At 47.8% G+C, this 15,811-nt stretch overlaps 5 protein-coding genes across 5 annotated transcripts; 2 read left to right on the top strand and 3 right to left on the bottom strand.

Moving 5' to 3' along the window:
* Positions 1 to 610: 610 nt before the first annotated feature.
* Positions 611 to 4,372, bottom strand: N7500_005851 (uncharacterized protein; the record flags this gene model as incomplete). The annotated part of the gene is made up of 1 exon (XM_056676995.1): positions 611 to 4,372. One exon carries the CDS (start codon positions 4,370 to 4,372, stop codon positions 611 to 613), a length of 3,762 nt encoding a protein of 1,253 aa, XP_056531995.1.
* A 1,358-nt stretch (positions 4,373 to 5,730) lies between these two features.
* N7500_005850 (uncharacterized protein) lies at positions 5,731 to 6,186 on the bottom strand (the record flags this gene model as incomplete). The annotated part of the gene is made up of 1 exon (XM_056676994.1): positions 5,731 to 6,186. The coding sequence occupies one exon, from the start codon at positions 6,184 to 6,186 to the stop codon at positions 5,731 to 5,733; it is 456 nt and encodes a 151-aa protein (XP_056531994.1).
* A 1,915-nt stretch (positions 6,187 to 8,101) lies between these two features.
* On the top strand, positions 8,102 to 8,995 carry N7500_005849 (Short-chain dehydrogenase/reductase SDR; the record flags this gene model as incomplete). Its single annotated transcript, XM_056676993.1, has 1 exon — positions 8,102 to 8,995. The coding sequence occupies one exon, from the start codon at positions 8,102 to 8,104 to the stop codon at positions 8,993 to 8,995; it is 894 nt and encodes a 297-aa protein (XP_056531993.1).
* A 223-nt stretch (positions 8,996 to 9,218) lies between these two features.
* N7500_005848 (uncharacterized protein) lies at positions 9,219 to 9,844 on the bottom strand (the record flags this gene model as incomplete). Its single annotated transcript, XM_056676992.1, has 2 exons — positions 9,219 to 9,329; positions 9,386 to 9,844. 2 exons carry the CDS (start codon positions 9,842 to 9,844, stop codon positions 9,219 to 9,221), a joined length of 570 nt encoding a protein of 189 aa, XP_056531992.1.
* A 1,778-nt stretch (positions 9,845 to 11,622) lies between these two features.
* On the top strand, positions 11,623 to 14,718 carry N7500_005847 (DUF3433 domain-containing protein; the record flags this gene model as incomplete). The annotated part of the gene is made up of 1 exon (XM_056676991.1): positions 11,623 to 14,718. One exon carries the CDS (start codon positions 11,623 to 11,625, stop codon positions 14,716 to 14,718), a length of 3,096 nt encoding a protein of 1,031 aa, XP_056531991.1.
* Between the last annotated feature and the right edge of the window lie 1,093 nt (positions 14,719 to 15,811).

The raw sequence follows: 15,811 nt of genomic DNA, 5'->3' as shown, positions 1-15,811 counted from the left end.
GGGCATATTTGTTGGGCACTTGATATTAATGAAAAATCTGCAGTCTAAGTCCATCATCTACATCCTCTGCGGCCTCATTTCCACGCTTTGCAGTGATGAACTGCTTTCCAGACTTCTTGGTCCGGTGAGCGTCATGGACAAGGACATTATCATGTATGTCAATGCCATTGTCATGTTCCATATTCCCACGGTACAAAGAGAAACCGACATGTTCAGTTTAATTCGCTCGCGGTCACTGTCACCAGCTGTTTCCTAAATACCGAGGGTCGGGATCAATCTTTCCTGGTTATAAACGACCCTCGCTATGTAAGGAATAAAATAGAAAGGTATCGATTTAGAGAATTATATTGGAAATGTATGAACTTCTGCTATGCATTCCGTATAGCATATGTGATTTCCTGCATCAAAGATTAATTTGTATATAGTTGTGTTTTGAACCTCGTACCTCTTGTTCATTTTATGGTATCCTCGCCATTCCTATGTCACATCGCATTGGAGAGACTGTATGTCAAAATATCCAAAACATCCCTTAAAGCCAGTTTTGGATTGATGATCACTCATATTCATCCTTGGTAGGCATGTATTTCAAATAAATAACACCAATCGATTATCATTCCGCGTGCACATTATCTGTCCGCAAGATCTCCATGAACTCCACAAAATGCTTCTCTGCCGCTATCGACCAGGGCGTCTGCCCGTGCACATTGGTCTGGAGTACCAACTCGGGGGCTTGATTCACAAACAAAGTCAAAGTTCGTCGAGCTTCGATCGATGCGAAATGATCAGAGCATTCAACATCAGCCAGATAATGCAGTACATTGTTTCCCTCGTTATCTACTGCTCTCAAATCCGCTCCCTTTTCATACAGGGCCATTGCGCGCGTGGGATCACCTTCTTTCCAGGGAGCCTGTTCAATACTTCCCCCTCGGTGTGGGTATGCCGTGACTGTGCAAGCATAAGAGTTGGTTCCGGTCGTAGAGCTCGCCGCTGCCAGTAGCAGCGTTCTTCCTCTGGGGTCTCGTCGTTCGAGGTCAAGATCAGGTTGGTCTAGCCATGGTTGGATAATTCCTCCGTTGGCGAAAATCTCGTGTAGAATCACTTGACTCCTGTCGCAAGGCAGGAAGGGGTCTGCTCCGCGTTCGAACAGAAATTCAATCATCCTGCAGGCATGGTCACGGCAATTGGCTTCGTTAAATGGCAACATGGAGATGTAAAGAAGGGGGCTCAGCTTGAGCTCGCCGGTTGCCGGGTCCTTTTGGACACGGTCCGTATGCCAATGTGGTTGTTCATTGGATAACACCGTTGTATTGCAATCCAGGTCCATTTCTAAGAGAGCCGAGGCCACATCTTTGTTAAAACTTGACAACGCAACGAAGAGTTCCATGGGCTGGTCCTGAGAGGGATATGCTCCATGTTCGATCAGCAATTGGAACAACTGGGTGTCGTGCGCTGACATAGCCAGCGGGGTATAACCACATGGTGTAGCTATGTTAGGGTCAGCACCTCCCTCCAGCAATGCTTTCGTAATTTCGAGCTGGCGGTAACCCCCTAGCTCTCCCTGTGAAACTGCATTGCATAAAGGCGTCTTTCCCTGGTCGTTCTGGGCGTTGGGATCGGCTCCATGTTCCAGGAGGTACCGAATGGCCCCTTCATACCACCAGTGCGTACCGTGAGCCAGTTGATGGAGGATCGTGTCACCCGGTTGGTAATGTCGGTTCAGTGCCATCCTTGTTTGGTAGCTTATCTGGGGTTTATCAATCATATCCGCTGTGAATCTGATGTTGACATCTGCCTTGAACTTCTTGACCATGACTCGAATAACATCCAGGTTAGGAAGAATTCGCTGAGCAGCCGTAAGAAGAGGCGGGGTCAGCTTTTGACCCCAAAGATTGGTATTGTCGCCGTTAATCCAGTTGTCTGACATTGTATCACCAATCCGTTCAAAGAGCTCGGAGAATCCCCATCTCGCAAGAGAGATCATAATCGCTGGCATGCCGGATTTGTCCTCGAGAACGGAAGCATTTTTCTCCAGCGCCTGTGCAACCTCCTCATGGTGACCGAGCAAGATCATTGGGAGCACATTACGCTCAGAGACGTATTCCTTGAATTGTTCCTGGAGGAGGTCTATGAGGGGCTGAGCACGCAGCAGATAGTAATCAGTGTTGGTGTGGCGGTGACCTTTCATCTCAAGATTCATTGCTCGTGATAATCTCTCCAACTCCACGGCCATTTCCTCATTTCCCTCGTCAACTGCATAGTACATGGGACTGGCACCAGATTTCTTTTCATATGCCACAGCTCCATTAGACGCCAATGCTTGTATGATTCGTCCGATTCCAATCGTTGAACTTTCAGATGTAATTTCTCCTTTCCACCCCAAACCTTTGGTATTTCGATGCTTCGTTCCAATCTTCGAATCTGGCTGTGACGGCCGATGGCTATCTTCTGCCAATATCCCTGCCGCAGATCGTGTGTTCATCATGTTTTCTTGGTCGTCGGCCCCCTGCCAAAGCTGCTCTTCCGTGATGGACTCGGCACATGCATCTAGAGGTGTATGGTTGTTCTTGTCCTCGATCGTAACATCTGCTCCATATGATAGGAGAAGGTTCACTGTCTCCAGTCTCCCAGATCGGCAGGCCACATGCAGCGGCGTCCTTCCATCTTCCGAGCGTGCATTGAGCATTAGAGCGAGTTGTTTCGAGTTGTAGTGGTCCAAAATCAACCCTACCGAGTTACTTTGACGCGCGGTTGATGCAATATGCAACATATTGCGGCCATCCTTTGTTGAGGTCGTGGGGTCAGCCCCACGAGCGAGTAATTTACCGACCAAGTGTTCTGAAACAGTAGCAGCTAGATGGATAGGTCGAATTCCCTGGTGATCACTCATGTTTAAAGCGACACCGAGACCCGCATCTAGAAGTAGGTCAATAGCACACTTGCCTCCCTTTGCGGTCGCCGCGAACAAATTATCTGAAGACTGACTGCATAACATATGCAGAGGTGTCTGGCCTCGGAAATTGGGAATCGTCGGGGAGTTCCCCATTTTGACAAGTCGGATCATGGCCAGAAGGACCGTGTCTTGGTTGATAGTGGCAAAATTGGCCGCGAGATGATGCAAGAGTGTGTCTCCTTCGTAATTTGCCAATTTTGGATCTGCACCAAGAGACAGTAGAAATTCCAAGTACTCAAATCGGAAGTTGTATGGCTCAATCAGATAGGATAGTACCCCGTTGCCTTTGTAATCCTGCGCGTTGATATTGGCTCCGCGGCTGATGAGGTAGGGAAGAAGCTTGCGACAATTCCATTGTGCATGGCTGCGCATGGCCTTGGTAAGAAGCGTACATCCACGATAGTCTCTGGCTTCGAGATCTGCACCGGCTGCGCAGAGAATGTCCAACACATCCTGGATGTCTTGTTCCGACCCCTCCACCATGTGGATAGCCTGTTGCCCTTCGTGATTCCTCTGGTTGGGATCGACTCCAAGCTTCAACAATTCCACTATAGTGCTACTCCCGCACCTATGTTTTGCGGCAGCGATATGAAGAAGGGTGTTGCCCTTACCGTCAGTGATCGTCCAATCCGACACAAATGGCTGGAACAGCGAGAGATCGCCCAGCTGCCATTTAGACGCATACGCATGCAGCGGGGTATGACCATCTTCATCTCGGATAATATCCAGGCGGCCTCCGTGTGCCATGAGGCTCTTGAACAACTCTGGGTGGTCCAAGGGATGGTGGAGAAAATGCATAGAAGTGCCTCCCCGGTCCTCTGCGATGTTCGGATCCGCTCCATGTTGCAAGAGAAATGGAACAAGGGCGGTCTCGTTGTGTACTGAAAGTAGCAACGCAGTCTGTCCGTGGGCATCCCGCGCATTGATGTCGCACCCAGCGTCCAGCAGCACCTGCATCAGCTCTTCATAGCGGGACAGGTCGTCCAGCTTTTGGTAGGGACCCACACTGTCCACCACTCCGTGGAAGGGGGTAAAGGCAGGGAGCTTGTCTCTAGACCGCTTGTTCCTGGATTTTGTCGTGACATCAGCCCCATGTTGAAGCAGGAGTTTGACTATGGCCAACTGGACCCTGTTCGCGGCCAAGAATAAAGGCGTGTCTCCATCCACAGCCGTGTTGACATCACATCGCCCGCTCTCAATCAAAGCCTGGGCGCTGGTAATTTTACCACTTTCGCAGGATCGATGTAGAGCCGCAGTCAGAGCGACAGGGTCTGCGGTGGCAGCCAATTGGCGCACCTGATCCACATCTTCCGCATCAACTGCCGCGTGGAGCGGAGATAGAGGCTCCTTCTGCTCGGAGAATCCTATACTGTCCTCAAGCCCTCCAGGCATTGCACTACGGAGAGAAGACAGGAAGTCCATGATGCGGCGAATTGTGGGACTAGGAGTCAAAAGGGGCAGGTGTGGTCCCTGAAATAAATATTGCACGCTTAGCCTCGTCTAGGCTCCCGTGGCAAAAGCAAGCACCCGTTAATCTCCCGCTCTCGCCTTGCGCACTTCTGCCTGGATAAAAGATCAATCGAGATAGATGTGTCTTTCTGACTCTTTCGTGGCGGAAAAAAACATTGTTATTCCATGCCCAATCTCATGCAATCTTGGCAGCTTCAGCCTCAATGATGAGTTAGCGATGACGGCCGGCGATGATTTAAGTCGGCTCTATATGAATAGAGATTGTTTCGTTGTTCGATTTTATTTTACCCATAATATATCACTTCTGGCTTGTTGCGTCCTACCCTCCCAATATATATTCCCGCAAGACTGACAGGACACATCCGTGTATGGCAAAAACCACAACAGTGGAACAGATCATTCTCTAGTTTACTAAATAACATTTGATAAAGAGAAATAATTACAACTTCAATAACCCAAAAACAAAAACAATAGTAGGAGCCAGACCAAACGAAGGCAAAAAAGAAACTCTCCCTCGGGGAATCGAACCCCGGTCTCCCGCGCTTATCGGTGTTAATGACAAGCGGAAATCATCACCACTAGACCAAGGAAGATGCAGTCGAGTTAACTCGACCATTGGCTGGTTGATGGAAATATCAGCTCACATTGACAATATGAATCAATCTTGTATTGAGCCGTTTTCCCCTTCTCAATTCTTTTCTTCCATATTACTCCAAGCATCATAGAACACACTTTGCATACTAGAGTTTTATTAGATTACATTACTTTTACTTTGGACAATGACATGCTTCATGGTATATAAATTTCATGTGCTAAAGTGCAATATCTGCTCCGTTCATATTGTAATTGACTGTATAATGGAATAGAACACAAACTCGTCCACACAATGAGATATAAAATCCAACGCAATTCAAGACACAATGAGAACCAAGCATTCGGAAATAGAGAGAGGACACACAGGCACGATTGGCACAACCCAAAATTGGACGGCCATACGGCCATATAGATCGAGGGCAGGGGCTCGAGCTGAAAACGAAGTAGTGCCACAGCTGATTCGCTAATGCATAGCGTTCGGGAGGGTGAAAGCCCAAGTGCAGTCACACCCCTACAGGGTGGACCACACTCGGTTCCGGGACCTTGAAGCAAAATAGCTTTCAAATCATGGCGGATCAGGTATTGATTCTCGCCGAAAGGTCGGGGTGGGCATCGTCATAAGATGGACGTGAAGCAGAGGGCAAACCAGACAGAGTAGATCCGACAGGAGTTCCACATGTTGGACGTATCCGAGATAGCAGAGCAAGACCGTGTATTCAGCTCTCCTTGCGGAGCTTATCGAGGCTATCACGAACAGTCTCGCGAACACTGAATCCACCAAACAGCCAGTCGTTGGAGTGACGACCGTAGTGGTTGACAGTGCCACTGTAGCGTTTGTAGTCATCGCTGTTTTTGCGGGTGGGAGTAAATGCACGCTTGGGGCAGTCCACCTTTGGAGATTGAGGCGAGCTCATGCTGGACATCTGGGTGGGACTGGTTGCGGTGTAGCCTTGGTCCGGGAAGTATGAGGTTTTAGACTTCTGCGGGATGTCTCGAGGCTGTGACATTTTGTCTTGGTTGTTGGAGATATTTATTGGTGCAGGAGTCTTGGATCGGAAGAGCTTGGAGAGGGGGTTTTTAAAGTGCTTCTCTTGAGACAACTGGCTGAAGCTTGAGGTAGCTGATGTTTGGGAGAGGGATCTCTTTGGGTAGATGTTGGACTGAGTGTGCATGAAGATAAATATGAGGTAAAGGATGAGAAATAGAAACGAAGAAGCCTGCGGGAGGGGTTTATTTATGTTCAGGGTAGAGTGATTTCGGAGTGATCGTCGGGGATTGCTCTGTAGGGCAACCAACCAGAATGCAGCATAAAGTACAACATTATAGCTATGATGTAGTCAAATACGGACAAAGGAGCGCCCTCGGTAGACACAAGACCAATCAACTTCATAACATATGACTGAGAAACGGACCGATCCACAATCCAACCAATAGACATGGAAGGGAGGACGTTGGCATATCCACTGGTAAGGTTTAGTGTGAATTGTTGTTGTCGGTGAGATTGTAGGTCCAAGTGCCCTATCGCCCGTTCATCAGCCAATCAACGATTGTTTCTGCCTTGGAGCCTCCTTTTCCCACCCTCTGGCCCCCGCAGATTCACCGCTTGAACTCTTCACATGTTTTTTTGGGGGGGACTTTCATTCAACACACCTCTACTGCACTTTCCGGAATGTGCATACGTGTACTTCGTATACGGAGTACGGACTGCAGCTATTTCCTAAGATGGAAGTCTTCCGCAATTTCTCTAATTCCTACAGTAGAACCGTGATTTTGTTACGCCCAAGTGGGTCACTGCGGGTTACTCTCCGCGTTAGTATAAACAAGAACTCGAGCCCTATGAGACATCCCGTGCTCCAATTTTCTTGTGTTCGCTAATAAAATCCACTAATTTTCCTTCTAGCGTCCTTCTAGAATGCCGTGCTAACCGACCTCGGGAGGGACACGGTAGGGATACATAGTGCATGAGTCACCTGGCCCCACAACCTTGGACGTCTGTGAGCTCAGCTTGAAAGGAATAAACATTGATAATGGTGTTGGGCACTTGGCACAATTACTATGCAAAGGCTGAGTGTGGAAAATTCGACCTCATGCCTACTCAAATTCCTCGGGGTTGGCTATAATGATGTCAACTGATTGAGGAGAGGCTATGACCGAGAGGATTTTGATGACTTATGCGACAGTGTCAAATTTAATTATGACCACCTGGGCATGGCCGGGGTGTCTTCTCGCTTACGTGGCCCGTCGATCCCCCGGGCGGAACGGCTTGGCTTGATCTCCGGTATTCGGCCATGAGAAGCATCAGATAAATATTGCATCCCTATCAAGCAAAGGGCAAATGATATTTCCATTATCTCGCCCCAGTGAGTCAAGAAATATGAAAAGTCAATATGGGAACATACAAGACACGTTCGAACATTCACTCGAGATGTGAAGTAGAGAAGCTATAGCTATTGTGTAATCTGCTGATGTATGTATGTTTAACATATGCGGGAACGAACAGTGCTTTAGGTTAGGGTTTCATAACACATGGCTCATTATGACTATGAGATACTACTTCTTTTATAACAACCAAGATTAATCGCAAGAATCCACCTCGACGCTATACAGCCACAATGGCTGGTGCTGGAAATCTCGTCATTGCACTCGAGAACAGTGATCCAGGGTATTTCTGAAATTTTCTTCTCTTGCGGTTCCACTGACGAAGTTCTAGCTCCTAGCTCATGCATTGTCATATTGTCTGGCATGTAAGCCAGAGTTTAAGGCTACAGTGCGTATAGCATCAGGAAGAGGTACCGTAGTTGGTGGTTTCTGTGCTGGCCAATCTGTGCCAAGTGGGAGGCTTGTCATAAGAGTTCTTCACATAAGAAGCATGATACGGAAATTTGAGACTCAAACGTGATGATGTTAGGGCAAGCATGTTGTTGATATATAGACTTTGTACCTACGGGGTGGTATCTCTTCGGTGAATATCGAGGGCAAGACGGAGCAAGAGCCTGGGTGGGACACTGAATTTCTTCTCTACTTATTTTTGCATATGTGCCCGAGCTTTGAAGACACATAGAACAATTCCAGCAACAGTTCAACAGAATGGGAATTACCTGGTCGCAGATCTTCCCGCCCCCTCCTACCCTGACCGAGGTCAACCTCCCCAGTCAGAATGGCAAAGTGTTTATTGTAACTGGAGGATACTCAGGAGTTGGCTTTGAGATATGCAGAATTCTTTATCGAGTAGGAGGAACGGTATATCTCGCGGGTCGGTCTGAAGAAAAGGCATTGGCTGCGATCGCGAAGATCAAACGCTTGTGTACCCCGACTTCCCCAGAGGGAAACATCATGTTTCTCCCCCTGTCGCTTGATGACCTCACAACTATCAAGCCCGCAGTGAAGATGTTCACCACAGCTGAATCTCGTCTGGATGTTTTATTCAACAACGCTGGTGTTTCTAATCCTCCCCAAGAGACTTCGCCCCAGGGTCACGACCTGCAATTGGCAACTAATTGTCTCGGGCCGCATCTCCTCACTCAACTGCTTCTGCCAATACTGCGGCGAACGGCTGAAGATACATCGGTCTCCAGTGTACGGGTAATCTGGACAGCATCGATTGTTGTTGATGCATTCGTGCTTGAGACCGGGATGGAGCTCGCAGAACTATTACAGAAAGGCACAGACAAATCACGCTATTACTTCAACACCAAAGTGGGAAATTGGTTTTTGGCAGATTCCCTCGCAAGTCAGATTGGGGGAGATGGGATCCTGAGCCTGGTGCAGAACCCAGGGAATATTAAGACGAACATCATGCGCCATAGCCAGGCTTATGTTCCTGTTCTTCTTGGGCCGCTGCTTTACGCCCCTAGGTTTGGGGCATATACTGCTATCTGGTCGGCTTTTGCCAGTGATTTAAATATTGATGATGGGGGAAATACATATTGCCCTGGGGCCGTATACACCCTTGTCCAAGGGATGATTTGCTGCGAGCCATGAAAGGAACGGAAGAAGGAGGCACTGGGGTTGCAGCGGCATTTGTAAAATACTGCGATAAGCAGATTGCAGAGTTTCTGTAGTTGCAATTTCATGCCGTCGAAGCTTTTGAAATTGCTCACGTCTCCCTTTCTAGAACTCAATTTCCACAATCTGGGCATGCTCAAAAAGAGATTACAATGCAGAGCAGGCAAAACAGTTTAACAAAGAGATGTTATTACCATGGTCAGTCATTCTTCATATTCCTGAAGTGTCCACAATGTAGCGCTCGGTTTTCTCCATGCGCGTGGTTGTTCAGAATGACACCTCCGATGTCGTCTTTCAGCCATGGGTTCTGCTGCGGACGCTGAAGACCTCCCCCCTATCTGTGTTTAAGAGATAGTCCCGGAAAACTGCCTGCTCATTCAAATCTCTGTGTGGTATAAATTCAGACATAAGATACGAATCATTAGATGTCGTATTTGAAGGAACGACAAACAAAGAGCGAGTCTTGCTCAAGGGTGGCCGACGTGCCAACCGGCGTAGAACACTCCGGTAAGCCTGCTTTGTCTGCCCTGATGATCCCGACCGCGAACTCTGATTGCTTCGTCCCGTGGATGATTGAAACCAGAACCGAGGAATCCGTTTCGGTTGACGAGAAAGTTCGGGCATTCCCATATCACCACAAAGCAACTCCTCTGTGCGGAGTGGAGCCACCGTAGCTCGCTGTAAAGATAGTGGGATATAGGCATAGGTTGTGGGACCCCCAAATGGGTTGAATACATGGACTTCCAGCCCGTGGGGCCCACGCATGCACAGTTCAGAGCCGCATTGAGGCCATGTGTGGTGTCTTCTATGACCAGTAGGACGCATATTGAAAATCACTGAAAGAGTGGGAGATCAGGTTGACTGGACACAAAATGCTGACAAAATTTATCCTGTGTTCATGATGTATATTTGAGGTGAGAAGAAAACAAGCTAAGACAAGTAAACATCGATAACGGCTTTATAAAGCCCGCGGGTAGTATATTTAGTCAGCTTGCAAGTGTAGAGCAATACATCATTCAGAGGTTTTCCCGGGTGACCAAAGACTCATCTGCGAGTGAGAATGACCCAGATGCAGATCAAAATGCCAGGAACCTGGAAGTTCAAGATTCAGGTGCCAACAGGTTAGGAGCACAGAGAAAGAAAGAGAGAACGGATTTGTGTCAAGTGCCGTGTGAATCACCTTTTACACCAATATGCCTAATTTAATAAATTTCCTAGTATGGAATTGGGTCTCTTGTCATCTCCAAGGGCATGACCTTCTGACCTGATGTGGTCTATGACGGCGGATTGTCCCATGACACGAGAGGCGTTGAATTTCATTGCACTCAAAGAGTCCAAATAGACAAAGCAGATTTTCGGTGACATTTTTGCAAAATATCCACGTCTTGAACTATAGTCTTGATGCGTCAGTGATGCATTTAGGTACAGAAATGTACCGAGTACTTTGGTCCATGGGTAACTCGCATAATGAACACAGGTACCCCATACCTGTCAGCTTGGAATCACTACACCCATTATATAAGCAACGGCACAGCCCGCCGGACCCGCCCACTACCTATGGCTAGGTGGATGGTGCCTGGGCATTGTCTATCAAGGACACTTCAACCAACCAGCCCTCGGCGAAATGTTGGACCCTAACATTGTCTCACTTTCCACTGTCGGTACTCACATTGTGCATCTGTTTTCCTAGATACTAGGACAGTGGATTAAGAAGGGATGGAAATTCTCTTCTGACTTCGATAAGTTTCATAGTGCTTACTCACAGCTTCTTAACACAGCCCATTATCCTTTCATTTCGTTGAAGTGCTTCTGTTTCTGCTTGAATCTTTTTACTTGCCATTCAACACGTCTTGAAATATAGTCTTGTTATCTTGATGGATCTTGCTTGAGACTCTCCTTCGATATGTCAGATCATTCCGTGGACCCCAAACCAGGCAGCTATTCTCCCGTTACGAAAGAAGAAAGCGCGGATGAGAATGGCCACAGCCCTCGTTCACTTTGGACGCCATTTTTTCTGCGGCGCCTGACCATGATAGTCTTCTTGATGGGGTTTCTGTCATGCTTGGGTACACTTATTGCGCTGTATGTGTACACTGAGCGACAGGATCACAGTCTGGGTATCAAGACAGACGGAGATAAGTATTACTATCCCTAGAAATATAGGCCAACCGCAGGTATACAAGTCCTCTATGATTCGGGTTGAGCTTAGGATTTCTAACTCCTTCGTAGTGTTTAAAATCTTCACAGTAGGCTAGACGCAGACCGAATACCGTGCTGTCCAGCTGATACCGTGGGCTTTGATGCTTCGTGGTCCAACCCCAGCTTCGCAGAGTATCTTCCTCGACTATCTATCGAAATTGAACATTGTATCACTGTACCAATCGCTCAAGCAGAGACACTTTCTGGTATCTCTCTGCGTTGCAGGATCTCTCATTTTGAATAGTGTTACGGTGTTTTCCACCGGTCTCTTCGAGCTGGACTCAGTACTGATCAATCATCCTGCTAACTTAACGGTTCCCAGCAGGTTTAACGGGGCAGATTATGACCCTGATATGATTGACGCTAAGCCTATTGTTTCTTGCATGGCATTTTCAGCCCATAATATGACTCGCCCTGTTGGTATACACGAGACATTCGTGTACACCCCTTTTCAACCATCTGAATCAAGCTCAATGGAGAACGACACTGTGCCCGCAGATAGGAGCTATCAGGCAGACGTGGAAGTTGTCGAGCTTTCTTTTGATTGCCAGAATGCGACCACCTCTTTTGAGCCATCCTCTTTTGATTATTTCACTGGAGACACCCCGGTATACAAAACCCCCGACGGCTGTCGTTTTCAACAATTAAAATATGCACTGAGCGCAATGTATGAGCTAGATACCAAGTATGGTATTGATATCGATCTCAGAGGATGTCAAGGCGAGAAATTGAATGGCTCTGGACCCAGCTATCTCGGGCCGTATTCGAGCGACTGGGACGCTGATTGGCGTATTTGGGCAGCTATTGCTCCATCAGTAGGCTTTGAAATGCCGAATACCATGAATTATACGGGGTGGGCACAACGTTCAATTCATGTTACTGTGTGCAAGCCCCGCTATACCACATACCGGGGCCCAGTGAGAACATGGCGGGAGGCCGGAGAAAGTGCCGTTTCCGTAGATATCCAACGGGAGCGCTTGAATGTTGTAGAGGGAATTCTTGGTGTACAGGCATCGAAGATTATGTACAGTGGTTGGAAGTCAGCGTCAGGGGGATACTTGCCGAGCGAAAGTGCCCCAGGAACCGAGTTTACCTTTGCAGCAAATGGTACTTCGCGAGATGAGCTTTGGGCAAATATGACGGCATTTACTCATGCCGTAACCAATTCGCTATCATGTCTGATGCAGCAGACTGTGAAAAATAAGCTAATGCGATACGAACCGCATCGTGTTGAGGGAACAGAGCAATTGATTGAGAACCGACTATTTGTGCGTCAAATGTCGTTTTGGCTGATGGCAGTCCTACTGGTCATGTCAATTGCTAATGTCATCGTTCTTCTTTGCTTTTTTGTTCCCGTTGCTGTGTGCCCACGAGACACCGGGTCTATTGGAGGAGTTGCTACTATCCTTGCTCAAAGTTCAGAGTTTATGAGCGGATTTGATGGATTACAGTTCGTATCAGAAGAGAAAGTGGCGGAGTCCAGACTAGCCCAGACACAGTACAGTACCCTGAGTGACACGAAGGGGGCTTTCTTGCTTCTTCCAAAAGATCGGTCCATGTTCCAGCCTCTCGAATCTAGTAACGGCGAGGACTCTTCTTCGCCTACCTGGTGGCAACCATTTTCATCCAGCTGGTTTCTTCGAATTGCTGTGGTCATCATTCCTCTTGCCGTGATCATTGGCCTCGAAGTTGTCTACCACATCTCTACCAATGGACGCGGGATAACCCTAGTCGATGGTAAGTCACCATATATTCACTACATCTGGACCTATGTCCCGGCGTTGATCATGTTTATCATTCGTTGTCTTTTCACATCTGTCGAGTTTGGTACACGTATTGTTCAGCCTTGTTCCCGTCTCCGTGAGGGTTTTGCTCCTGCAGAGACATCCATATTTGAGAACCAGCTACGCAAGATCGCCCCCTTCGCCGTGTTTGACACACTACGAAAAAGACAGTGGGCACTAACTGCTGCCACAATATCCCTTCTTCTGGCGGCCATCAACCCCATCGTTGTATCAGGTCTTTTTACTGCCAAAGCCACGGGGCGCACATCCCCCATGAATCTCACGCAAATCACTCGCTGGAATCTAGGCGACCCTACCACTTCCAATGTCCTAATGCAACGCCAGGAGCAGCAACACAGCTCTAGTATTGACCCTACAGCTGGTCTCATCCTCAACCTCAATCTCTCTTATCCCCAATGGACATATCGTAATTTGGTTTTCCCCCGATTCGCACTCACCACAACTGTTCACCCGCCACCGGACACAGGGTTCATCAATGCCCGAATCCCTGCCCTCCGCAGCCGGTTGACTTGTGCACCAGACCCGGCAAACGGGGGTACATGCAAGATCAAAAACGGAAGATGGGGGTGTGAGGTTAAATCCCCTTGCTTCTCTCCCATCGGTGGCGAGGTTCTTGAATCTGATATCGAGTATTTCCTCACAGACTCAAGTCCGCGATCCAGCAATGTACCTTCAAACTGCTCTACGCACGCTATTATGTACGGCAAAAAGAATCAGGATAATGGTTACCGTGGCGCCCCTAGCATTTACCATTATATCTACTGCAACGCTACCATCGAAGAGGTAGAAGTTGATACAAAACTCCACCTTCCCTCGCTTTCAATCGACTCCGACACCCCACCCAGGGTAGTTGAGGGTTCGGCTCGGACACCATTCAAAACAAATAAGGAATCGTTACCCGCAATCTTACGATTAAGCTCTTACCTCTTTGTATCCGATCCCAGATTCAAGAACTCGTTCCTCGATGCGGTTGCAAACGGCATCAATGGCGTCCCATTAGATGAGCTTCTCGACCCGGAGAAATTGATCAATCGTGTCAATGAGGTTTGGGGCATTATCATGGCTCAATTACTCAACACTGCTGCGAGGGATTCTTTCGACGACTCATTCAACGCGACATACTTTGTTGAGCCCGCCACCATGAACGCACCTATTTACACCGGTATCTTCCATGACGGACGAAAGTATCTCGTGCAAAGCGAGATCTCGACTCGGATTCTTGATGGCGTGCTCGGCAGCATGGTTGTGTGCGCGTTGATAGCGCTGTATGTGATGCGTACAAAGAGGGTCCTTCCTAAAAGCCCAACTAGCATTGCTGCTGTTGCCAGTTTCCTCCACGGCTCACGTATGCTGAGCTCTGCCATTCCTCATGGCTCAGGGTGGTGCGGTGATGAGGAGTTGAACAAACGGGGGGTATTTGAGGGCCGCTCGTTCTCGATGGGTTGGTGGGAAGTGGAGAGGCAGAGGAATCGGAGCCAGTCTGATGTTTCTAGTGTCTCGAGAATGTCCGAGGAGAGGGTTTCTGGGGAAAGTGTTTCTGGGGAAAGTGTTTCTGGGGAGGAGACACAGACGTACGCTGAGTTTCATGGAGATCAAAACCCTCCTGACGAGCAGAACGGTCATAAACAGACTAGATTTGGGATTGATGTTGATGTTGCGGATAGACCGTTGTTGCGTAATGCCTCTCATATCTAGGAGACATCATATATAACATGCGGAGGTGCTCGAAATCAGAATCACTTTACTCTCCTTGACTTTTTGCCAACCTATATACGGGGTTGAATACGAATAAACTTGAGGTTCTTTATTTGTAAACGTAATAGAATGTGAGGGTCTTCACAACCATTTTGAGCGACGGGGCCTTGTAGTGGGCTTATCTAATGATGTGCGTTGGACGAATAATAGGCGGTGTCCCAAGGTCCTTCTACAAGCCACGACTAGCCTGATCAGGGCCTTTTTGCTGTAACCCGACCTCTATCGTGAGCATTCAATGAGATATTTATAGTTATCTAAGGCTTATTTTTTAGCAAAAGTCAAAAGGGATGGAGATTAACTTCATAATACGATCTGGACAAAGTCACGAGGCACTTTTCCATTTGGTCTGTTCAAGCCTTAAACAAAGCTGCGATCCAATCCTTGCACAATGTGTCTTAGCCCCCGTACAAATACCGGTTTTCTTTCCTAGGTGCTGCAAAGGACTAGACCATACTAGATCGCACATTCATCTACTCACTCTAGTAACGGCAAATCTCCGAGTACTCCACTTAGGCATCGGTTTGGCGATCGTATCATATTGCGGCACTAGCTTTTTCTGGTTACTTGGGAATCTATGAAAATATGACAAACGTCAATTTGGTACTTAGTGCACTCGATCTCTATTACACGACTCTCGGCAATGTGTACCCATATATAGTTGAAATTGCTTGCCCCGCTCATGAACACCATCTGAGCAAACCCCGTGGATATAGTAAGCTAGATAGTTGGGCCGCCAGCCTTGATTTTGTTGGTTTTAATAATTGCATTCAGCGTGTTTTCGGTCGCGCTACGAAAAAGAATGATCAGCAATGTTTTAACTCTATTATGAATTGAGTATTCTCTAGTTGGCCGTTTGCTTATCTCACGCAAGCCATTATCAAAGGGGAATTCATGATGATTGGACCGGTGACGAGTGAAGTTGAATCCAGAACACTACGCTGTGTGTTCATGACCATTACGCCAGAGTTAATATGGGGCCGCCTGGTCCTTTCGTCCGGGCCGGAGCCGACATGTCTATCATCGAGCCAGTAAG

The sequence above is a fragment of the Penicillium coprophilum genome (genome assembly GCF_028826855.1).
Source record: "Penicillium coprophilum strain IBT 35676 chromosome Unknown utg000004l_segment0_segment0, whole genome shotgun sequence".
NCBI lineage: Eukaryota > Fungi > Ascomycota > Eurotiomycetes > Eurotiales > Aspergillaceae > Penicillium > Penicillium coprophilum.
Note: the sequence above shows the minus strand (reverse complement) of the source record. Positions and strands in the feature narration are given on the sequence as shown.